Source organism: Strigops habroptila, chromosome Z, assembly GCF_004027225.2.
Source record: "Strigops habroptila isolate Jane chromosome Z, bStrHab1.2.pri, whole genome shotgun sequence".
Classification (NCBI taxonomy): domain Eukaryota; kingdom Metazoa; phylum Chordata; class Aves; order Psittaciformes; family Psittacidae; genus Strigops; species Strigops habroptila.
Genome location: NC_044302.2, coordinates 89,275,385 through 89,299,882, shown reverse-complemented (window position 1 = coordinate 89,299,882; position 24,498 = coordinate 89,275,385). Strand labels below are relative to the sequence as shown.

At 38.9% G+C, this 24,498-nt stretch overlaps 1 protein-coding gene and 1 long non-coding RNA gene across 3 annotated transcripts in view; one reads left to right on the top strand and one right to left on the bottom strand.

Annotated features, from left to right (window-relative positions):
* Positions 1-24,498, bottom strand: part of PRLR (prolactin receptor) — a 157,855-nt gene that overhangs the window by 20,661 nt on the left and 112,696 nt on the right. The window contains exons 6-12 of one of the 2 annotated variants that reach the window (XM_030470009.1): positions 11,404-11,473; positions 11,103-11,216; positions 9,221-9,293; positions 7,840-8,614; positions 6,652-6,765; positions 2,869-3,038; positions 1,997-2,163 (exon numbers count right to left, since the gene is read on the bottom strand). In XM_030470009.1, coding sequence (XP_030325869.1) covers positions 1,997-2,163; positions 2,869-3,038; positions 6,652-6,765; positions 7,840-8,024 — 636 coding nt within the window. In that variant the 5' untranslated portion in view covers positions 8,025-8,614; positions 9,221-9,293; positions 11,103-11,216; positions 11,404-11,473. Of the gene's footprint in view, positions 1-1,996; positions 2,164-2,868; positions 3,039-5,068; positions 5,202-6,651; positions 6,766-7,839; positions 8,615-9,220; positions 9,294-11,102; positions 11,217-11,403; positions 11,474-24,498 lie in introns of both variants that reach the window. The other variant, XM_030470010.1, reaches the window with a different exon arrangement.
* LOC115600721 lies at positions 13,398-16,281 on the top strand. Its single transcript, XR_003989119.1, has 3 exons — positions 13,398-13,546; positions 15,927-16,023; positions 16,141-16,281. It is a non-coding gene; the product is annotated as an uncharacterized LOC115600721 (long non-coding RNA).

Below are 24,498 nucleotides of genomic sequence, written 5' to 3'. Positions count from 1 at the left end.
ACTCAATTGTACGCTGTTGCCTGCTCTATAACACTTTTATAGCCCACCAGCTAGATATCTTCAGGTCACCAGCCATTGACCCTGACTTCCCTCCGATCATCACCTCAACAAAGAATGAATTTTGAGGAAACCAGACGAGCTCAGCAGTGACCAGATGAGTTTGGCGGTATCATCAGCAGGCAACAACCCAACACTACGTACCGTCCCTCCTGCCCTGAAAGACTATTACAAGAGATGGAGCCTGACATCATGGACTGGATGAGTTCAGCAATTTTACAGGGATTGGTCCATGGACTAGGGAATGATATCTTTCTCTGTGTATGGGTGTGGGTGTATATATATGTGTATATATGGGACAGGGGTGATGGTGTGCTGAGAGATGTGGGATCTGAGCATGACGTGAATGGTATGGAATAAGGGGTGGATACTGTCCTGGGTTCAGCTATAGCAGTCATTTTTCTCCTGCTTAGTAGCTGGTGCAGTGCTGTGTTTTTTAACTTTCAGCCTGGGAACAATGCTGATAACACTGATGTTTTTAGTTGTTGCTAAGTAATGTTTATTCCAACCAAGGACTTTCTCAGTCTCATGCTTTGCCAGGGAGGAGGGGAAGCCGGGAGGAAGCAGAGACAGGACACCTGACCCAAACTAGCCAAAGGGGTATTCCATACCACAGCACGTCATGCCCAGTATATAAACCGGGGGGAGTTACCCGGAAGGCCCTGATCACTGCTCGGGTCGGGCTGGGTATCGGTCGGCGGGTGCTGAGCAATTGTATCCTCTCCCCTTGTTATTTCACTAATTGTTATTATCATTGGTGGTAGCAGTAGTGGTTTTGTGTTATACCTTAGTTGCGGGACTGCTCTTATCTCAACCCGTGGGAGTTACATTCTTCCCATTCTCCTCCCCATCCCTCCGGGAGCGGGGGGAGGAAGAAGGTGGGGGGGGGGAGTGAGCGAGCGGCTGTGTGGTTCTGAGTTACCGGCTGGGCTCAAACCACGACACCCCACCTGATCATGTTTGAGAGAAAGATGATGATGACTCTCAGACCAATTAAATAGTACCTAGGGAATAACTGAGAGATGAAACAAAAAGGGTCAGCCTGAAAAGCACTATTAAGGAAGCATGAAAGTTTGTAAGGGAGAGGAAATTGGAATCTTTATCAGCAGCTGAAGCTCAGCTTGATGTGGTCAGAAGCTGACCAGCTAGCATCATGACTTCTGCTTGGGCCAGGCAGAGTAGCTCCCTCTCTGATGCTGTGAGTAGCTGCACTCCAGACAGCACGGGCTGCAGCACGCAGGAACCCACACCTGCGTGTATGCATGTGACCGTGCGGGTGCTTTCTCACTGATGTGTGTCTCGGTAGAAGGGATGTGGGTTCACTTTAAGTTAAAGCATCCATGTCCCCTGCTGAGGCAGTTGTACCTAGAGGAGTTTGTATTCGCAGGAGCTGGGGTGTACTTGTAACCTACCCTTCCTGGGAGAGGGGAATTTCTGCATATAGCATACTTCTAGGACTAGTTACAGAAATGTGTTTATAAATTTGTAGATGTCTATTAATGCTTTCAAGTGCCCAGTATTGTGATTAACCTGTTCTATTGCTAATACTGACCTTGACTGCAGAGTTAACAAATTGCTTATTAATTACATCTTAATGAATCAATAAACTGCTTTGATCCTGATTTGGCTTAAACTATATGAACTGAGCAGTCTCTTACTTTGATGCTTGGGAACAGACACATTGATGAAAATTACAATGAAATACTGTATTGGTGGACTACAGAGGTTTTTATACCATACAACATTAGGAAAATTGTACGAATACCTCGAATTTCACTGCATCTACAAACTATTACAGTATTTTTTTTTCTTGAGTCATATTTGGTTACATTAATTTTTCTATCCCTACAGAAACTAATTTCTTTCATAATACCAATGAAATTCAGACAAGACAACTCACCAAAAGAGCAGTTATACAATAAATATATTTTCCCGTTACCTCCCACTCTTCCATTCCTTCAGCTTTTAGTCGTAGCTCATAGTGATACACATGTGAATTAGGTCTGACATCAGCTATTGGAGGTGGAGACCATTTTGCCCAAAGGTTCGTTATGCTAGCAGATGTTTTTGTTTCTACAGTGAGGTTCACAGGAGCATCTGGCTGAACTGTGTGAATGAAAAGTTTGCCATTAAAGATTTAATTTTCTCTCAGGAAAAAAGGCACCTCCTTTACAGCTTTGTATTTCATCACATTAATTCCGGATCATTCAGCACTTCTGTAAGATAACAGTACAATAGCTTTTTTTTTCCTTTCTCTCTAATAATGTTTAACTGGCTATTGATTTACCACAGTATCAGCAAGTCTCAGACTTTGAATTTGCCAGGCTAAGGAAATACAAATTGTCATTTCATCAGGCTATTTTTGCAATATTAAAATATCAGATTTTTCATAGCTAAAAAGACTGACTACATTTATCATTACGATGTGTAGATTATGTGTATGCAGAAAGCAGAACAGAGTAGGAGTATGAAATACTACAAAAATCTGGCAGAATGCTTAAGCAGTTATTTTTACCCTCCCAAGACTGCACAGCCAGCAGCCAGAAAGATGTTTACATCTGGAAAAAAAAACCCTGGAGCAAATTTTCCAGCTATAATTAAAATGACAATAAAATATGGAGTTACTTAATTCATAAGTAGAATGCAGTTTTCACATCAATTAAAGATGCATATTTCAGATCATCTGTAGATAAACTGTTCACAGCAAGTTGCACATGATGAGGAAAGAAATCTCTCACCACTACTTGCTCTGGGACTAAAAGCCACATACATCTCCAACTAGTTTGTTTTTAATTTCATTCTTCTCTTTACCTATGGAGGTCACATCCACGTACTGAGGATCTGAGCTGTTACTTCCAATCTCATTTGTTGCCATTACAGTGATATTATACGTTGTCCAGGGATTAGTGTAGTTTTTATCAAAGTAGCAGGAATTGGGACCTGATGTTTGGTAGTCTGGACATTCATAGATTTTTTCTTCACTGAAATAAAATGATTAAAAAAGTTAGACATTTAGGAAATGAAGCAAAGCAGATAATATTCTTGTAATGGCCTAGGTTCAGCAAAGAAATTTGAAATGTTTAAACTTGAATATGATCCCACCTCTGGGAAACATTTTGGTGTCAAATGCTATTACCATAATGTTTCATTGCTATTTTTACTGCAGTTGTTCGGAATGAGGAATATGTCAACAAAAGAATGGAAAGAGAAATTTCCAGAGACAGCACAAGGCAATTAAAAAAAATGTTTAAAAGCAAGTTAAAAGGCAAATTAAACACATTCATTTTGACTAAAGAAGAAAAGCTGCTAAATATCTTCTTTACATATTTCCCGTGGAAAGTAACCTAATGGGCTGTATGGCGAACAAGTGGTTTATTATTTTTGTTGTCTGCAAGATGTTTATTTATCTGCTTTTTAACATGATCATCATCGCAACTGTCTCAAAAAATATCTGATTAATTCATGACCGCTTACCTATTACTTTTATATGGGTCTTTGGCTTTTTTAGGAGAGGGATTGTTTTGTACTCAATTAAAGCTGAAAAGGATGATGACTCGGAGCCTATCCCAGGTGAGAAGAACTGCATGAAACCAAAGCACCAGCTGAGATGGTTCAAGGATGCACTTTAGTCCCATTGTTATGCCCAACACACCACTAATAACACGGTCTCTTTGTTTCCAGGCAGTTTTGTCCCAATTCACAAAGAAAAGATGGGAATAAGGGGACTGTACCTGAGAGACAATGAGCTAAGAAAGGCAACTGTGGCCCACACCTGGTGTGCTTGGCAGTGCCTGGTGTTCAGTGGATTTAATGAAATGGATAAGCATTCCTGTCCATCTCTAAGCAGGACTGTTCTGCGCTGTGATAAGCATGACTTAAAACATTCGTTAAAATTTCTGTTTTGATCAAGATTGAAACATCTGGACTTTCATAAAATTATTGTTGAGTATGGTAACTTCATTAAAAGCTGCACCTTTCGTGATCAATACCAAATGACTTGGAATTTATTTAGGTGAAGCAGGGAAGTCTGAGGCTTTACCTTATCTATTCTGAACCTCCAGGGATTTATTCAAAGATACTTAATCTCTGAGCCTCCCTGCTTACTTGGCCCTGTTCAGAGACCTCTTGTTTTCAGGAAGAAAGGGCAATTACACAAAGAAGCACAAGTTAAGCAGAGTTGCTAAACATATACACATTTTATTCTTAAACAGGATGAATGAGTCACAGACTTAACCAGAAGATTAACTTCTGAGATGCAATAGCCACATCTGATTTTACTTCCTTTTTGGGAACCACGAGATTGGCTACAAATCCAGAAGGGGAAGCAAACATACTCTGTATCTCCAGATGGGGGTTTGCTTTGCACAGCATTGGACAAGCTCCTTGGCAGGACCCTGAGGGCAGCACCAGCTCTCACATACTGCCTGGGTCCCAGGTCCCTATGTCAGCCTGCTGCAGCAGGGCTGGTCTCCAGCTCCCCACAGCCCTGTCTTTCTCAGCTTTGCCCTGCAAGCCAGCCGCAACCCATGGGCTGACATCCTGGACCAGCCTGGCCTCAGCCTGCCCTGTCCCCAGGGAGGTGCTTGATGCCCAAGGCTGGGCTGCCCCCAGCCTGCCCTGTCGCCAGGGATGGAGGTCTTGCCCTGCTGCCGCAGGAAAGCCCCCACGGCCCCATGCTGCCTTGATGGTCCCCTCCTCAGAGAAGCATGCCATTCAGCTAAAAGCTGTGTGCCTCCTGATAAGATGGATAAACTACACCTTTCCCAACATGTCTTTAGACCAGTGGTATTTTAGGCCAGATAAGTTTCAGTAGGGACAGGCTGAAGGTTTGGGACTGGTAGTGGTCATGTTTTCTGCCAACAAGGGAAAGGCATTCATCTCATGTAGCCATTGTTGGCTGTCTGAGATTTAGGAGGGATTCATAAAAACACCTTTATAAATTAATGCTATCATTCCCTCGTTCTGTCATAATCATCACTTGATCATTTACAGAATACATATGCATTGTTACCTGTCCTTGCTGTAGAACAGGGTGTAATTGGTAGGAAGTCCTCCATCTGGGCCAGGCTTCCACCAACAAGAAAAGGTTTCCTTTTCTAGAGAATGACATCTTATTATCTTAGGTTTTCCAGGGTATGATTGACCTAGGGAAGTGCAGAAATCCAGCTAGTTAGAGTTGGACAATGTTTTTGGTTGTTATGATTGAATGACACATTCAGCAAGGAATGCTTTTCTGAGGACAATAAAATGATTTGAAACTACAGACTGAATTTGTCAAGTAAGCCTGCCTGGGAAAAGTCTCAAAGCTTTTAGAAAAGAAAACATATTTCTAAAATAGCTACTAAAATTATTTTACTTCTCTTTTTTACTTCTCACAATGAAAATGTGATTTTAACCTAAACTTAGAAAGTGTACATTTATCTTCAAATTAAATTTAAAAACTTGGAAGTAAATGTATGACCTTTTTTTTTTTTTTCCCCCTAAAATATAAAAAAATTTTTATCTTCAGGTCATCTTATAACTAAATTTCACCTTCAAGTTTGCAACAGAACTGAAGTTCCATTAATTGCACATATTTGGGGTAAATTATAGTCAAGACAAGCAATAAAAAGAAGGAATCAATGGGGTGGATGCAGTATTTTGTGTATTGGTAAACTGAATGTATTGATTAATTATTTCATAAAATCATAGAATCATAGAATAGTTAGGGTTGGACAGGACGTTAAGATCATCTAGTTCCAACCCCCCTGCCATGGGCAGGGACACTTCGCACTAAACCATGCCACCCAAGGCTCTGCCCAACCTGGCCTTGAACACTGCCAGGGATGGAGCATTCACAACTTCCTTGGGCAACCCATTCCAGTGCTTCACCATCCTCACTGTAAAGAACTTCTTCCTTGTATCTAACCTAAATTTCCCCTGTTTAAGCTTGAACCCATTACCCCTTGTCCTATCACTACAGTCCTTAATGAAGAGTCCCTCCCCAGCATCCTTATAGGCCTCCTTCAGATACTGGAAGGCTGCTATGAGGTCTCCACGCAGCCTTCTCTTCTCCAGGCTGAACAGCCCAACTTTCTCAGCCTGTCTTCATACGGGAGGTACTCCAGCCAATTTGAATATTCCCTGATAATCCCAAAACGCTTAAGAATATTTCCTGTTAAGACTACTTGCCATTAACTTCTACAAAGAACACAGACCATAAATTTACATACATTTTGACATGAAAAGCATGTGGCTTTTCAACCGAAGCTTACTTAGGTAACTTTTCAACCTAAGCTTTTACTTCATTAAAGTTCCATACCATTATCTCTAATAGTGTTACTATTACATGATGCTAATTCCCAAGCATGGAGTGAGTGTAAGGATGGGGTGATTGCCTTTCACCATTGCCACCACATAATCATCAAATTAATACCATAAAAAGAAAAGAGGACTCCAGCCATTTCCAAAATCTCCATACAAAGCTTTAGAAGAAAGTAATTTAAATACGTACAGGCTCCAGTGGTGGTCAGGAAAGATCAGGTAAAGCCTCAGACTTTTCTAAAGAAAGTGTTTTAAGGAAAAAACAAGTGTTTCAGGAAGTGTTGTACTTACCCATCAGACTCACTGCAGTCAGAGCAAGTAGCAGAACGATTTGAACTGATGACGTCAGTTTCTGCTTCATGATGTCTCCTTCTCCTCAGGAGGAAATACCAGATCAAAGGCTCACTGAAAAATATGCCATCATGCAGTAGTCAATAACAATGCTTAAAGTGTAATACGTATCACTTGGCTTGATCAAAGTCCTTTTTGAATTGCAGTTAATTGATTCTTGTTTTGCTCAAAAAGGTGCAGCAACACCTACGGTTCCACTTCAGAAGCAGAAAAACTGAATCACAGAGTAGTGAGTAGGTCTTTCTGAATGGGTAACAGCGCTAGGATTACAATTCTATAGCATTAACAAATCTTGCATATTTATTTGGCATCTTGAGATACTGTGTGCTTTTCTTAAAGCTCTTCATTTAGACTCATTAATTTATCAGAGAAACTAGCCTTTTAGTAACAAAAAGTATCCTGTTGACACAAAGAAGATACCCTGGTTTACCCCTGTTGATACAAAGAAGAGCTCGTCATATTTGAAACTCTGGAAGTCCTGAAAACAGAAGGCAAATAGAAAATAACCAGAATTTGTTTAGAAGATTTTTTATGATTTTTGAGCCAGTCTCATGTCTTCTGAATATTTGGGACTGACAATGTTGAATTCAGGACCACATGAGCTGAAGAATGCTACTCCTTCTGTGAGTTCCAATCATTGTTTTTACTGCATTTGATTTTGCAGTTAAGTGGAAATGCCAAGATCGGAGAAAAGAAACCAAGACAAAAGTAGTGTAACTTCACAGTTAATTTATTAGGTGAAAACGCAAGAGCGGATGCAGTTATCCCTCTTTGTTCAACCTTTAAAGACCAGAGGCAGTGTGGCAGAACTTGGCTGAAATACAGCGAGGTGCAAGCAAGAAGCCACCAGCTGCGAAGACCCAGCCCCTGCGGTGGGCTGACACCACTAGATGTCCTCAGAATTCAGGTTACAGCTCAGCGTGGCCAGGAGTCGCTGATCCTGCTAAATCTGATTGTTCAGCCTGTAGAAGAGACAGAATGACTTCAAGCAAACCTTCTGCTTGTCCCACCAGTACTCGTCCTGCTTGGAGATGGTTACTGGAGTCAGCTGTTAGATTCTCGGTAGCCAACCTCAGTCTTTGAAACTAAAGAAGAACAAATTTACTATCTGAATAGGGAACTCCTTACCTCAGCTTTCCACTCCTACCAAGTACATCTGACAGGTATTTGTATGCTTGAAACCCATTCAGTGTAGCACACCGTGGGAATAAGCTGTATCTCTGCTGAGGAAAAATTCTTTGTGGTTTATCAGATGACTCAATTTTCATGATGCAATTAATTTTCTGTATCAAGAAACTATGATCTGTCACCATATAAATGTTTTTTAAGCACAAAGGCAAATGGAAGTATCAGTTAATTTAACTGAGTCTAAAGCATGTTTACTGTGGACAGTGTGGAGAACAACAGTTGGCTACATTTCCATATACCACTTCTGAATATCCAGGCACGTTTCTTAGCTACAGCCTGGAAAATCGCATCTGGGTTAGTTTTAAGCTCACTTATAGCAATTTGTGCATATATAGTCAGTGGAAAGCAAGTAGTTTTAATATGAATTCCAGTTTTGTGTAAGCACATGCGATTTTATGACTGTGAACAAATGGCAGGCACAAGCAGTTGTGTTTAACCTCAGAAATGAGCTGAAAACTTGGTGTAATGTGGAGTGCAGACTACTGAGAGCACGCAAGAGCAAGGCACATTTTTTCTAAAGTGAAGGTGAAATAATGAATTATAAACAGTAACTGTTTTATATACATATGAGACCACTTACAATATTTTATTATCTCTAACAGTAGTTGGAACATTTGCAAAATGCAGCACTTTCAAATTGAGATTCATACTGTGCTTCCCCTTAGAGAACTGGTACCACGATTTAGTCTTTTTTACTTTAACAGATGTATCTCTTCTGTGTAAAGAATTGACAGACAAGAGAAACTGATTACAGTGGGTAAAAGAATGAAATTTGTCAATACAATGAAAGAGAAAGTGTCATCAAGAAAGAGCACTCTTCAAGGAAAATGGGATCATTTTGGAAACCGAAGACCTAAAGAACGAAATTAGTAGAAATGGGATGAAGTTGATGCATGTAAAACCAAGTATTTTTCCTTGGGAACATTCATTTTCTAAAAATGACATGATCATGAACTATTTCGGTAATGTGGCTGTGAAAAAGAACAGGACGCATACAGGGGAGGAATATGGTCCTATTACGGCCACAGATTAAACTCTACGAACAGTTTTTGTCACCTCTATTTGGGGAAAGAAAGCCCAGGTTAACCTATTTAGAAGAGATTTAGAACACAGCTAGAAAGATGAGCAGAAGACACAGGGCTGTCTCATGACGGCAATTTAAAGAGTAGGCTTTCTACTCCACACAAGGATGGTTGCCTTCTATAAACATAGCAGGAGATTCACATCAAAAGAGAGAAAATAAGAATGTGTAAACTCTAGCAAATGTTGGAACAGGAATAGATGGCCATAATTAGCTTACAAAATTAGAGAAAAATATTACCATCACAGCAGTGAGTTTCTGGAAGAGTCTTCCAAACACGATAATCCCATTTAGTTTTCCCAGCTAGTCTGATCTGTTATGAAATATATATGACATGGTTGGTTGTGGCAGCTGAGGACTGGACTTTGTGATCTAATATATGCTTTCCAGGCCTGTGTTTAATAATTCGAAGTTTAATACTTTGAATTATGAACAGTTGGAAAACTGCAGAAGCATGAGATGACTGGACATCCTATTTACATTCAGGATTTAATGCTTTCAAAATATTTTCTACTAAAGAATTATTAGAACCTCTGTTTATTTGAAGATTAAGCTTAAAAGCATCCTAGAAAAGCTTCATTCTGATACTTGTTTTGCTTTCTGAAGGAATGTGAGCAGCAGCAGAGCAGTGGCCAGGAGGCTCCAGGCACATTAACCATATTCCATTTGTTCCAGTGCCTATGTTTCCATGGTTGCCTTGTGTTTGGTATTTGTGGTTCAAATGTCATTTATAAAGCTTTTGCAGAGATGTCTTGTTTTTAAAAAATACTTGCTTTAGTAGAAAAAATAATGTCCACTTTGTTGCAACTACATCAAAAGTGCATCTTCCCTGTTTATGACTCGATGTTTTCATAAAGGGGTAAATAGCATTAATGAAGATGCTGTGAGGGAATGCCTCATTTTTAGGACTCAATATATTCTTTTATAAGGGGCACAGTGGACACTCATTTGCCAGAATGTCATGCAAAACCAAGGGTTGAGTAACTGATAATTAAACGATCACAGGCCTCCTTTTTCAGAGTTTTTATTTAATTCCAACAAAGTTATTACATTCTGACATAGTTGAATTTCTCCCTTTTAAGACAGCTGTTACACAGTATTCAACAGCTGCACATTGCACCTCAGGAAACAGTGCACCTCGATGGAAATTGAAATGATTACTGAGGTTTTAGAGTGCACAGAAGTGCACTCTAGATATTTCTGTAAAATAATCCTACTCTACAACTAATATTATTATGAAATTGTAGGTTTGAAAACTGTGCTTGCAATGCTGCTAAATGAAGCTGGAAGTTAAACACCAATACTGAAATCAGGTGCAGAGGAGTAGGGTTGAAAGAGAAAATGTCCTTGTCCTAATTAAGTTCTAGTTCATACATTCTTTTCTCTTTCTTTCTTGGCTATGCTGATGGATAAATATCTTGAGATTGACAGAGAAGTCTTTATTCAGTTCTGCACAGATGGAAAAATTTTCTATCTGAAATGTTTTCAGGCTTGCAGGAAGGGGAACAACTGTATAGAACCCACTCGCAATGACATTACGTCCATCACAAGCTTTGCTTGTGCTCCTAGAGAAATGTAAAGCCAAAAGAACTTTACCAAACAAGATTCACATTCCTACTAGTTATGATGATAAACAGTGTTCATCTTTCAGGCCTGGGGGAAGGCAGTTTAAGGAGTCTCAAAACACTGCAGTTCATTACTATTTGAAACACTGAACTACAGCTTATGAAACCAACTACAAATAAAGAACAAAATAAAGCAAGAATGTGATAGGCTATTAGACCATCCAGAATCCTACTGGCCATATATTCAATTATACTGGGGACATTGAATAAGTCTGTCTTACCATGCCAAGTTCTCAAATGCCAATACTGATATATGTCCATAACCAAGACCTGGGCATCGTTACCACTACATGTGTTTCTGAGTGACAGTGATGGTTTGCACCATACTGCGTACAGAACACTCAAGTACTTTGCTCAGACTAATACTAGAAATGTAACAAAAGCTAAAAACTGATCCTTTCCTACTATCTTTTTTTTTTTTCCTTTTCTGAATACCACCTCTACTGCCTTTGTTTTCCCAGTAAGACATGATTTAGCTAACAACAGTGTTCCCCTACCAGTCTCACAGCTCCTGAATATTCTGTTTTCTTCCCTGGTGGTCTGTACGTTTAGCCATAATTTTAGGCTTCTTATTTTTTTCAGCAGTCTTTTATGGATGAGAAAAGCATAAGCTGTAAAGAATAAAATTTTAGTGTTTGAATTTACATTACAATTTACATTACAACTTGAAAATTGCACTTGAAATGATGGAAGTTCATTTCTACCAACTACCAAGCCCAACACTGTTATCTTGTTATAGTAATTTTAAATATTATTTATATATAGCATTGTCATGAAATATCAAGTACAGTTTCCTACCTGAAGGATTCATGTGTGCGAGGAAGATTTTTGTTCCTCTCTTTTCCTGAATGTCAGATCACTTGATAACCTGCAAAGAAAAAAATTCCAGGATTAGTATATTATTGGAAGTATCACGACTTTATTCCTAAAACATGAAGAGCAAAAAAAAAAAATCACTTTTTGCATTAGCTGATTCAGATACTGACACTTTAAGTCAGTATATTTAAACATTGAGAGCAACACTGATTATAGTAGAATACCATGTTAAAATACACTCTCTTTCCTTTATCTGTTTGAATAAAAGCATGAAATTTTTTATCAATTTAAGATGCAGTTTAGATGTGACCAGTAGATTGTGCTAGGCTATGTGATTAAAGGCTAATAACCATCTACACAAAGGCTGAGACAGCATGAGACAAAAGTTGATGGGATTTGGGGAGGAACCCTGGCAGCTTAATCAGTGAAAATGCGGCACAGGGAATCGACTAGGCCTAAGACTGCCCAAGTACAGTCAGATCATTGTCCTTTGCGTAGAACATACCAGGAGGAGCCCACTGAACAAATCCCCTCTCTTACCTCACAGACTGAAGGGGTTATAGCACTTGTTAAGGATGCAGGAGGGAAAGAATTTGGGGAGGAAAGGAAGGGATCAAAAAGTGGACTGGGGAGAAGCAAGCATGGGAAAATAAAGTGAAAAGGGGAATAAAGGGGTTATTTAAGTGTCAACCGGTGGTTTCTCTGACTGAGATGTCTGCCTGATCACTGTAGTCTACCCTTTATTGTCATTAAGTCCTATTTGTAACTATCTGTTGTTTGGGTGTGCTCTGTTCTGAATGGGCACATTTGGATGCTAGTGAACTTTCAGATGGATTAGCCAGGGAGGAGTGGGACTGCAAACCTCAGATGCAACCGCTCCTCAGCTGGGGAGACCAGAGGATCTGAGGCCATCTGAGGCTCGGGCTGACCAAGCATCTAAGACCAGCCAGTAAAGCGATCCATTTGCTTTTTTTGCAAATACAGACATATACATGAAAACGTATATGTTAAATCTTTGTTGAAGTGTGTGGCCTCTGTGTGTGTTTGTTGTCCATGTGTCCACCAACTGGGACCAGCCTGCTCAGCTTTGCTACAGGCAGAACCTGAGGGTATGATGTACAGTAGCCTCACATCTATGGGGCTATCTGATTCAGCTGCCTCTAACAGGCTGAAATTAAATGTTTTACCCCCAAAAAGCCACTATGTTTAACTAATTGTTCTTTGACAACCCATCTGAACATGTTATGCTGTGAAGAAATAATTTAAATGAGCTTCAATGGGCAACTTACCTGCCAGAGCAAGCAAAACTGTTTATACATGAAATTACTAACTTCATCATACTATTTCATACAAAATCTTCTCACTTTAAACAATTTGAAACAAAGTAGAGTATTTTTACAACTGACATTAAGAATGGCCTGTATCACCTGGAGACCAGGTGGGAAGCCGTGTTACTCAGTTACCAGGGTATTCTTTTGTTTGGTTCCATTTAAGTAAAGCCTAATGAGAACAATAAAAATACCATGAAATTATTTGGCAGCTAAACATTATGCCATTACAGAGAATCAGATTTAATTGAGGGTGATAAATGATTTTTTATGTGTGTATATAAAACGGCATAGATAACATACAAACGAATATGGCAGAAATAATGTTTGCAATGAACGTATTCAACTATGACAAAAGGTGAGATGTGCTTTAAAAGACAAGGCTCAGTAACTGCTCTCTGGTTCAGAAAGGACAGAAATCTGGTTGCCAGTGTGCATGCTGGGAACACAGTTGGATTCACAGTTGGCTAAATAGAAGAATTCTCCCAAATACAAGCTGCCTTAGATCTAGATCACTTCAGAGACATGTAAAAAGTCACACAATTGTATTTAAAAGGAAGTCTGTTCTTAAGGGAAAATGGATGGTTATGATCACTAAATAAAAATAAACTTTTCTCTGGTTTTTCTGATTTCTAGTACTTGGTACTACATCAAAACATACAGTTCTATCCTACCAGCAAATTCTATTCTGCTTTCATTACTGCTTCACTGAAGAAGTGATATAATGAACTGGTGATGCATCCCTACATAATATGGCTGACATAAAAGCTGTTTTTCACCAAAGCTACAGTAATGCTGTAAGTACCGGCTTGTTCATGTATTAGTGGTCGGAAAGGATCACTGTTCGACAGAATTGATAAATTGACCTTATCTCCTGCATTAACTAGGATAATGACTCCCACCCAAGTATTTCTATATCAAATAATCATTATTCAAATAGTATTTATGACAGTCCTGAGAACAAAGATAGAATCCCACTGTCTTAAGCACTGTACACAGAAGAATTTTGGCTCTTAAGAACTGAAAAAGTTCAATTTTCAGTTTTTCAATTTTCAGTTGAAATTAACCAATTAATAATTGGAAGAAAGGCATATAACAAGCAGGTCAAAACTTGAATATATCTGGTTTGAAACTAAAAATTATTTTCAAAATATGCAGACTGCTATGAAGAATCAGTTTCAGAAAACCCACTTCAGAATGCCATTACAGAATGCCACAAATGCTTTTCAATCAAAGCCAATGCATGCAAATTTTCAAAACTCCAAAAGGAACATATGTCACTAAATATCAACATAAAGCATTTTGTTTCGAAATGTTCCAGTAGAACATTTTCTGGAATTTAAGCAAATAATCGCAGTTTTCTGATAACTTTTTTTCTTTCTCATTGAAAAAGTTTCATTCCCATGTTGCAATGAAAAATTTCTGACAATTTCTCTTTAATTATACATAGAATTTCAATGAACAATGCAATGGCACAAAATGTTATTTAGACATTTTGGGCCAAAGATGCTGGTGGAGAGGTGAGGAAGTTTATTTCTTATTAAGGAGAGACTAAAATGATTAAAACTTTACAGGAAGCAACAGAACAGGGCTTTAAAAACAGTAAAAGGAACACAGTAACAGAGAAAAGTGTGAAAGGTTTATGGAGTGAATCTGAGGGAAAGAGACAATAAGGAAGGATGCAGAAGGGGAAAAGAACAAATAATCTGTTGGCATGGGGCAGTAAAGGGTTGGATAAAGTTGTAATTTTGAATGTATTCCAATATTCCCTCTGAGTTTCAAAGCTCCATCTACTGGATCTCACCCCCAAATAGCCTTTTCTTGGTGAACTCAGGCAATGGAGCTGGGTGGAGGAGAAGCATCTTCTGTATCCCAGGGCCTATAAGCATCAGCAGGGTAGTTCTGAAGATAGCTGTGACCTTAGCTCTAGCACAGGTTCTTTATTCCCTCTCACTGAGATAGTCCATTTTGGCTGAGTCTGTGTCTGGAGTCTCTCCTCAAAGCTTTACAACTCTAGTAAGACTGTAACCTGGCTGCAGGGGAATAAATATTCAATCACAAATACCCTTAGTAATTAACATTATCAGTGGGAGCAAAGAAAACTATTGGACAAATAATTATTTCCCATTTCAGTGTTCTGTTTTTCAGGAGGTCCTCAGTATGAGGCTGTGAATGTAGCTGTTTCTTTGTCTTTTTCTGAGTACATGTTGTACATTTTACACTTGAATTGCTTAAGTGACTGTAGAGTTACTCTGTAAAAGAACACAATTACCAAAAATTACTACTCCCATCAAACCAATAGAAACAATCAATGTCCTATTATGTGTGAAGATTTCTCAAACATATTCCCCAAACTTCAAACTTGTTGATAAAAAAAGCTTTGTAGTTGCATGCTAAAGGCTACTACTAGTGCCATATAGAGATCAAGCGGCACACTTGTTGGCTAAAGGAATGAAACAGTGGGTTTTTTTGTAATCTAAAACTGAGGGAAAAATCCTTTCTTACAATTATTTGAGAGAAATTGCTGACAATAAAACAATATTTAACCTTTAACCTTTACTTTCCTGAGCTTAAAATAATTAATATTTTCACACTTTTAACCTAAAGCATTATAGTTCCTTTAATGCAGAAATATGTGGATGTGCAGAGAAGTATCCTAGCGTCATTTTATAGATTTCCTCTGGTACCTAATTCCTGTGTTTGACACATTTTATAAGCAGATTATTTTCTACAGGTGTTTATCTCAGTGGCATTAATCCCCAATGTCAGTAAAAACCACACAGCTTCCTTACAGAGAGTGTCTCATTACAGAAATTCAAATATTCAAACTATTCTGAATTTTCTACAATGCCAAACCAGTAACAGTATCACTACTGCTGAATCACAACGCTGTTAAGTTCCACACAGATGCTCATCTTCCAGCAAAAATGTCTTCATTATTGCAGTTCTGCAGTGGAAAAATACTGAAGCTCCTAAAAACTGCCATATGCATTCTGAAGCAATTCCCCCTTTGATCAGCATTACAAATTTTCTTCCTAATTTCTTCATGATGAATATATGAACTGAATGAAGTACAGCACTAACCTGATCTACCCCCCATCTTCATCCCAGGCTGCTATTCCTTGGAGATTCTCAGTCATGATGGATTGTGTTTTGGATTTTTCATTTGTTTTGCAGTATACGGAAATGACCCTGAGGTTGCAGACCGTGAGACTTTTATGCACTTGTTTACAGAAAAAAGACTTACTTACACTGCAATCTCTGGAGGTTAAAGGTAAGTTTATTGATGTATCCTTTCATTAACCCATTCACTCATTAACTCACTTGCTCTGTTCCTTAGAAACTGCAAGGACAGTACTGTGCCTCTTACTGATGAATGCATTTCTAACAGGTAGTATCTGCATTTCTGTCCGAGTAAATAAAACGCATCAAGAAACTACTTGAAGAAATTCATTTTGCAAAGAGCGAGAAACCTTCACTGTGCAGCAAAGGCAAGCAAATGGCCCAATGAATAAAGATTAACTAAATACAGGATATTAGGTTTTGGACTATGGATAGTATTTAGTTTTAACAAACTGAGGACATAAGAATGCCTCTCCCCTACTTCTGCCACCAGATATTTCTGATTAGGTTTCACATGAATGTTTTCAGTTCGCCCTACTACTCTGTGAACAGTTTATTTAACCACTTCTTGATTAAGCAATAAATAAATAATTATGAAACAGAATTTGGAGAAAAAAAGATTTCAAGGAAGAAAAGATATATTCTATACTAGACCAAAATCTGTTTTATCACCTTTCTTCACTTATTTGGTGAAAAAAGAATGAAATGAAGACCTTCTGGTTATAGCATGTATCGATGCATCCAGCTACATCTGTTTTTTCAGTGAATGTTTTTGATTCACTTCTATTGTGTAGCTTCAATGGTTGTGCAATTTTTCCTTCTTTGCACTCAGCCTCAGATTGGATCTATGGTGTGTATGAGAATTATCAAGTTTTATAAACCTTATTGTACTGGGTAATGACACCACCTTGGAACAGTGGAGTCAAGACTGGAGTCCTCTGCCTTTGAAAGATTATAAAACCTCCACCCAGTTTAGGAGCCAAAGGGGAAGGGATGATGATTGGGGATTGAAGTTGTCAATTCTGAACTGCTTGCAAGCAAAACCACCTGATTTTCACCTGAAATAAACTATGACCAGAATTCAGATGTTCCAGTAATGACGACTTCTTATGCCCAAGCACCTGAAATGTCAGATCAGCATGTTTTAATCAGACAAAGGCTATCTCACAAAAATGTCAAAAAAAGGAAAACGTAAGGGTAATAAATCTGATATATCAATGACATTTCTTTTAGAAGTATTTTAAATTTACAGGAAATCAAAGAAAAGGCATAAGCATCAGGAACCTTCATGCTTGCCCTCTATATAGTGGACTTCATAGTAAATTACAGCAAACTAGTAAATTTTACTAACAGCTGAAATCATTTTAAGTCTCCTAATTTACATCACTAGAAATCAATTATCAGCCTCCATAATTAACATCAACTCATTTTGTTTTATATTCCATTACGATGAACTTTAATTAGTAACTTTTTGTAGGCACCCAGTTACCTCATCATATTTCAAATGGTAAAAACATTCATTTTGCATTTAATCCAAAATATTTCATCCACAAACCCTGAAATAAAAACCTTATGCTGACATTTATGAAATGGCAGGAGGAAAAAATGCTGTAACTGGGTTTTACTTTAGGTGGTAATAACACAGGCTTTTAAATCCTTGCTTACATAAAACCTGACCTTTTCGCTTGATATAAAAGTCATTTTTATTGAAACTTGGATCCACACTTCAGTCGTTATTGTTACCTGCATCTTTTCAAGTTGCCTTTTCAGTAATGCCTTTTATGGTCATATGCCTTCATCTTGGCTGTATGCCCTAGGTAGCAGCGTATTTTATATAGTTTAAATGAAAAAATCATTGAAGAGTAACACAATCATATTTTAGATTTCTCTTTTAATTTAATCCTTGACTTGTTTCACTGACAGTATGTTGAATATATGATCTGACACTCTTTAGCAGATACTGGCACCAGACTTTCAAATCCAGTTCAGATTGTTTGTTTAACTGGGCATGGTAGGAATCTTGAGCCAGAGCAGTCAGATCTCTGCCTCTCTTAAGGTCTTCTAATTTGTGCACCCATCAGAGTGCATGAGAAAAGGACGGTTACACCTCTGACAGGGCTGTCAATATTACAGTCCTGGGTGGCTATCACCGGCACAGAACAAAGCATCTGCGAAGCAGCTCAAGCACACAGTATCTATTAGGGCTCTAAGAACCATCCACAAAAGTGGGTAAAAGAGGCATCTTTCCTTCCTCCTCCCTGCAGTTTTGTCCCAGGTGCAGCTCAGAGAGTGTAGGGTACTTGGCTTGCAAAGGTTCTATCTGAATGAAGAACACGTTTTGAGGGTTGCCTCGTGGTGGCTTTTCAAGACATCACAAATAGCAACAGGATCTTAAGAAGCCAAATCAGTTGCAGACAATACAGATGGGTAATTGAGGCATTATGAAGTCTTTAGATGGAAACGTACGTTTTAGAAATGAGTAGACGCAGTGAGCCACAGAAGTCTATTGGGTTGTAAGCACTGTTTTTCTGCCTTTTTTTCCCCCTCAGATTTCTTCAAGCTTAATTCTACCTCACTTTCAGAGCCCTAGCTACATTTAAACATTTGCTTATTTTTGTCTTACTTTTCATTTACATCTCTACCTTCTATGAAATATGCTGACAAGTACAAAAAATAACTAGCTGTTCAATAAACAGATCAATTCTTCTTCATAGTTAAATGGTGCTGAATAACATGCACTAAGGATACAGTCAGTTCAAAGGCCATCTCTGCAATGTTACTAAACTGCTTCAGATGCCTCCTGCCAATGAAGCATCACGCCAATGCAAACCTCATTTGTTCATTCTGAACTATAAACCTGAACTACGCAGCACAGGCATCCTGATCACACAGACTGAGAGTCACAGGTGTACAGATCTGAACAGAGAACCACTACCTACAGATATGCTATTGCCCTTTGTCAGAAGTAGGGGATGCAGTCAGAATGCTGTGTTACCCTACAAGACGAGAGATAGGCAATGACCCAGTTTTTGGAAGGATGAATAAACGCAGTAAAATATAGCCACTTCTCAAAGCGTTTTGTCTCTGATACAAAAATCAAAGAGGGCAGGTTTTTTAACAATGATTTCTGGTACATTCCTCCTCCAGTGGTACAAAAGAACAGTGCTTCTGCAGGTTGTTGATGTGCATTCTATTTCAAAATCTACTCCACTCCTTTAGTTTCCAGCTCTGATTTAATTGCTCAGCTATTTAACTGCTTGAACAAAATTCATTCTTTCAAAGATGAAACTGGTACTTGAAAATACTAGTGTACGCACAGAAGCATATGAAAAGAGAGAGTCATGGGCTCTTTTTTATGACTAAAACCCTCTGATCTGAGCAAGAGTGCTTACTTTTTATACCTGCGTATTCCTAGAATAGTTTCACAATTACGTGTATACAACACAAAATACAAATAGAACATCTCCAAATCAGAAGTGCACAATAATAACCATGTTGCTATACAAAGTATGACCATTTATTCTTAGCTTATTTATTTATTAATTTAAGCTTACTCCTTTATAGAAGGAATGTGATTCCTTCTACAGGATCACATTCTGATCAGATACATCTGTGAGACTAGATATACGCGAATATTTTCTTTGGGCATAATATTAAAGCTCTATTATATTTCAATGATCTATCCTGGGGACAACTGCAAATAGGAGATGCAAGAAGAAAGTAGTCTTAACATCCTCTATGTGGCAAAGGCAAGAATCTTCTACTGAGGAGAAGGCTACTAAGACCACCAGTGTTACAGGAAACATTTGTTATCCTATTTTTCCATGTGATGGATTTTGATATCATTAATACCACATTTTCTTCACATGCTCCATGTCTCATCATTTCACTTGTTAAAGCTCACTCACTCTCAGAGGATTTCATAGGCCAGACAGATCAATTTTTTGGTGTTATTACCAAGCAGAATTTCTTGAAATTACATGTTTGTACTTCACAAGGCTCAGTAATCAAGCACATGGCCTTAGTCCTTTACTATGCTGTCTGCATGAACCTCTTTACTTTGAGAGTCCTGCTGATTTGAACTTACTTTTGGAGATTTCTGTCTTCTCTGTGATGAGCATAATGGGAGTTACACACTGCTTTATTTCTTTAACCCTCAGTTTCATAGCATCTGAGAATTCTTTTTAATATAGTACCCGCAAAATATTGATTTCTACATATAGAATATAGAATATAGAATATGAAGTCTTAAAACAGTAGCACACTAAATGGATGTGAATTATTGAAAAAAATTATGGAGTTATTCCTGATTTGACATCATCTTGCTCAAGTTTTTCAGGAAGTAAGCATTTTGCTGCAGGAATCTGAAGGCTTACTAGCAGCTTCTCAAGGTCAGTTTTGCTATGGAATTAAGTTCACTAGTATACACTCTGATACGAAATTAATCTTATTTCACTGAATTCATGCATTTTTGCCACTCACTAGATTAAATACTTATATAAAATCAATCACTAGAAACTAAAAAGGACAAGAAAGAGTTTGTGCTTTTGCTGTCATACCAATGCAAATACTCCAGATTATGGGCTAAAAGCATCAACTGGATATGTAATCAATCAGTAGGAAGCATTGCTAGCATCAATAATATCTTTATCTTAAAAAGCACTTCAGAAACACAGGGGGCATCTGTTCAAATCAGACACATTTCTGCAGGCTGTCTGCAAGTGAAATTGGTAGGAACTGCCATTGGTTCAAAGGCTTTAAAACTAGGCTTTCAGTTTAAAGACTTGTTGCTGCTGTTCGTAAGACCGTATTATTTTTACACTCCTCAGTGAAAGTATAGCTGCTGGAGAACAAATCTTTGGATAAGAGGAGGGAAAAAAATTTCAAAGGCAGAGAATCATGGAGGATACTAAGCCTTCCAGGTACCAGAGGTAGGGAAGACAGAAATAAGTATCAGAAAGCAGGTGTATGTTCTGCTGAAGAAGAAAGAGAATTAGAACTCAGTTTCAGAGTTCTGCTCTCATCCCTGCCAATAGCTTTGTCTCTGACATGTTGGACATCTCTTGCCCACCTGCAAAATTGACAGACATAATATCTCACTGAGATGTTTATCTTTTTAACTGCACTTACAATTTCCATGTTGATTGAAATTGATGTTTCCAAGATACTTTGAGGACCTTAGATTGAAGGGATTATTCATGAGTAGAATTATTGCTAGTAGCAATTTTGTTGTAAATAATTAAAAATAAAATCCAAGTGGAAGGAATTCTAGTAAACATTTAAAAGAATCACTGAAAGACCTCTGGAGATTACCCCGTCCCACTGCACTGCTGAAAGTAGCGTCAACTAGAGCAGGCTGCCCAGGGTCATGTCCAGTTGGGTTTTGAGTATCTCCAAGGATAGCAATTCCACAACCCCTCTGGGCAACCTTTTCCACTGTTTGAATGCCCTCACAGAAAGAAGTTTTTTCTTATGTTTAAGTGGATTTTCTTATACTTCAGTTTGTGCTCATTGATTCTTGTGTTTTCTCTGGATGCCTCTGAGAAAAGCCCGGCTCTATCTTCTTTACTTCCCCCATCAGGTATTTACAACCATTGCTGATGCTCCCTTCAGCCTTCTCTTTTCCTGGCTGAACAGTGTGAGCTCTTTCAGCTTCTTCTCACATGAGAGATGCTCCAGTCCCTTAGTTATCTTAGCGGTCCTTTGCTGGACTTCAGTATGTCAGTGTCTTTTTTCCAGGCAGCCCTGAACTGGACACAGCACTCCAAGTACTTTAAACTTAAGACTGGTTAGTCCTTCAGGATAACACTCAAAACCCAAAGATAAATATGTAACTAATTCCATTAATTGAGAAAGGGGGAGATTACGAGGCCAGCTCTGAGAAGAACTTTGCATTAGAGCTCCACTATGCTCACTTTCCACTGGTGAATATGCATAAGAACTGGCACGGGGTTTCAGGAAATTCTGGTTCTAATCCTGAATCTCTTTTTATTTATTTTTACATGATATTTTTCCATTAGTCAAAATCTGATTCCTTTTTTAGAGGAACTGTGTTCATAACAAAAGCAGCAGCCAATGACTGAATTCCTTTACAAACCACTGTATTTTTTACTTTACAGCCAAACCATTAAAAAAGTCATATAAATTCTCAACCTGGGAACAAACTGTTGTTCTTCAGAAAGTTCATATGTTTGTGTTTGGCTAACTGCATGGAAAATAAAAGCTTTGTCATTTATTGATCTTTTTTTCTCTCCTTCCATCAGCATGCAGGTTGGTAACCCTAACAAGAATTATATGCCTGGCATTTCTATTTCAGTGACATTTTCAGTGATTGCACTGAAATTACATCCAAGAGCATTTTAATGATTATCACTTTACAAAAAGCTCAGAGTGACAGCACACTTCTCATTACTGAGGAACATGAGTCTTTTTGTTTTTTTCTGACATCTACAAAACATGCAGGTCTGTGTTCTTCCTGCAGCTTAACTTACACAATTATGTTTGACATTAAACCCCAACAAAGCCTCCCACTTATATGATGAAAAAAGTTGTAGGTCATGAATCTGGGTGGAGTACCTGACCATGGTGGGCTGACCCTGGCTGGATGCCAGATGTCCACCAGAGCTGCTCTATCACTCCCCTCCTCAACAGGGCATATGACAAAATGATAAAAGTATGATTTGTATGATAAAAGACTTCTGGGTTGAGATAAGAGCAGGGAGAGATCACCAATTACTGTCATGAGCAAAACCAACCCAGCTCGGGGAAAGTTAATTTAATTTTTTACCAATCAAATTACAGTAGGGTAATGAGAAATGAAAACTAAATTTTAAAGCACCTTCCCCCCACCCCAACTTCCCAGGCTTAACTTGACTCCCAAATTCTCTACCTCCTTCTACCGAGCAGTACAGGGGGACAGGGAATGGGGGTTGTGGTCAGCTCATCACACGTTGCTGCTGCTGCTCCTTTCTTCTCAGGGGAGGACTCCTCACACTCCTCCCCTGCTCTGGTGTGTGGATCTCCAAGGGCTTCAGGTGGATCTCTGATCCACCACAGACCTCCACGGGCTGCAGGGCACACAGCCTGCCTCACTGTGGTCTGCACCATGGGCTGCAGGGGAATCTCTGCTCCAACTCCTGGAGCACCTCCTGCCCTCCTTCTGCACTGACCTTGGTGACTGCAGGGCTGTTTCTATCACATATTTCCACTCCTTTCTTCAGCTGCTGTTGCTGTTGTGCCAGTTTCTCCCCCTGCCCCACTTCTTAAATACATTCTCCCAAAGGTGCTACCACCATCACTGATGGGCTTGGCCTTGGCCAGTGGTGAGTCCATCTCGGAGCCAGCTGCCCTTGGCTCTATTAGACATGGGGAAGCTTCTAGCATCTTCTCACAGAAGCCACCCCTATAGTCCCCCTGCTACTAAACCCTTGCCACACAAACCAATACAATGACTAAGGACACTGAATTGAGAAGATGGGCTATGTGCCAGCTATAACTATGGCAGCACAGAGGAAGAGAATACTCATCCCAGATTTCATAATGATTTATGTATCATTCTTCTCCTCAAGCCAGCAGATGAGGTTTGAATCACAGAGAGCTGGTATGAAACAAAATTATTTTCAGATAGTTCTGTTCTACACAGTGGTATTGACCTATGCTGATGGTGCCAGGGTACGATATGTGGCTTAAAGACTTTCTTATCCCTTATACCCTAAGTTGCATCAAACATTTCTTGGCCACTGCTATATTCGTGCCCTTGAATATAGTTAGTCTGTAATTTTGTTAGAACAAAAGCTCTTTCAGGAACAGTTTTGCAATACTGAGTCAACAGGAGTTACGTTCTACAACGTGGCAATAACACATGATTAAAGCTGAGACCAGCCTGGATAAAAAACAGGTTTTCCCATGAGCAGTGGAACTAATAAAGCTCAATTTTCTAAGAACTTGTTTCACCTTGCCACTGTAATACAATCCTGATATCCTCAATGATACTCTGTGGGCTAAGATACCAAAGGGCTGTGGCTGAGCTGGAGAGAAACTTGCACGTATGGATCAGCTTCTACATGAGTTGGCTTAAATGGCCAGCATGCAGATGCTGACAGTCTAGAGGGCTTTTGCCAAGTGGAACTCAATGTTAACCAACCTCTGCACAATTTTCCTTCCACATGAGGACCCACTAATTAGGGTTTCTCTTCTCCGTTCATTTGACAATTTCCAAAAAAATTGTATGTTTCTATTGGGAATCCTTGGGAATTTCACCCTCTTTTAAATATGATTTATTCTGGGCAGCAGGATAATACAATATTGGAAGGAATGGGGCCTGTAGATGGTGAGATCACTTCCCTAATAAACGAAGAGTAGCTTCAAATTTCAGAATATCCAATGATTATTTTGTGATTTAGAATGGTTTTGTATTTTTCTGGAAAGTCTGTAACAGTGTTTTGTTTCACTTTGAGCATGCTGTTCTCCACTACGGGTTTCCACCTGGGCCAACAGGACACGGGCTTTTTAAAAACCTGTGTACTACAAATTATTGCCTCACTTGGATAAAAGTAGAATTGTGTGGTCATTTGCCTAGAAACCAGGAGGTATGAGTTATATTATCATCCTATCGTAGGGAAATTCA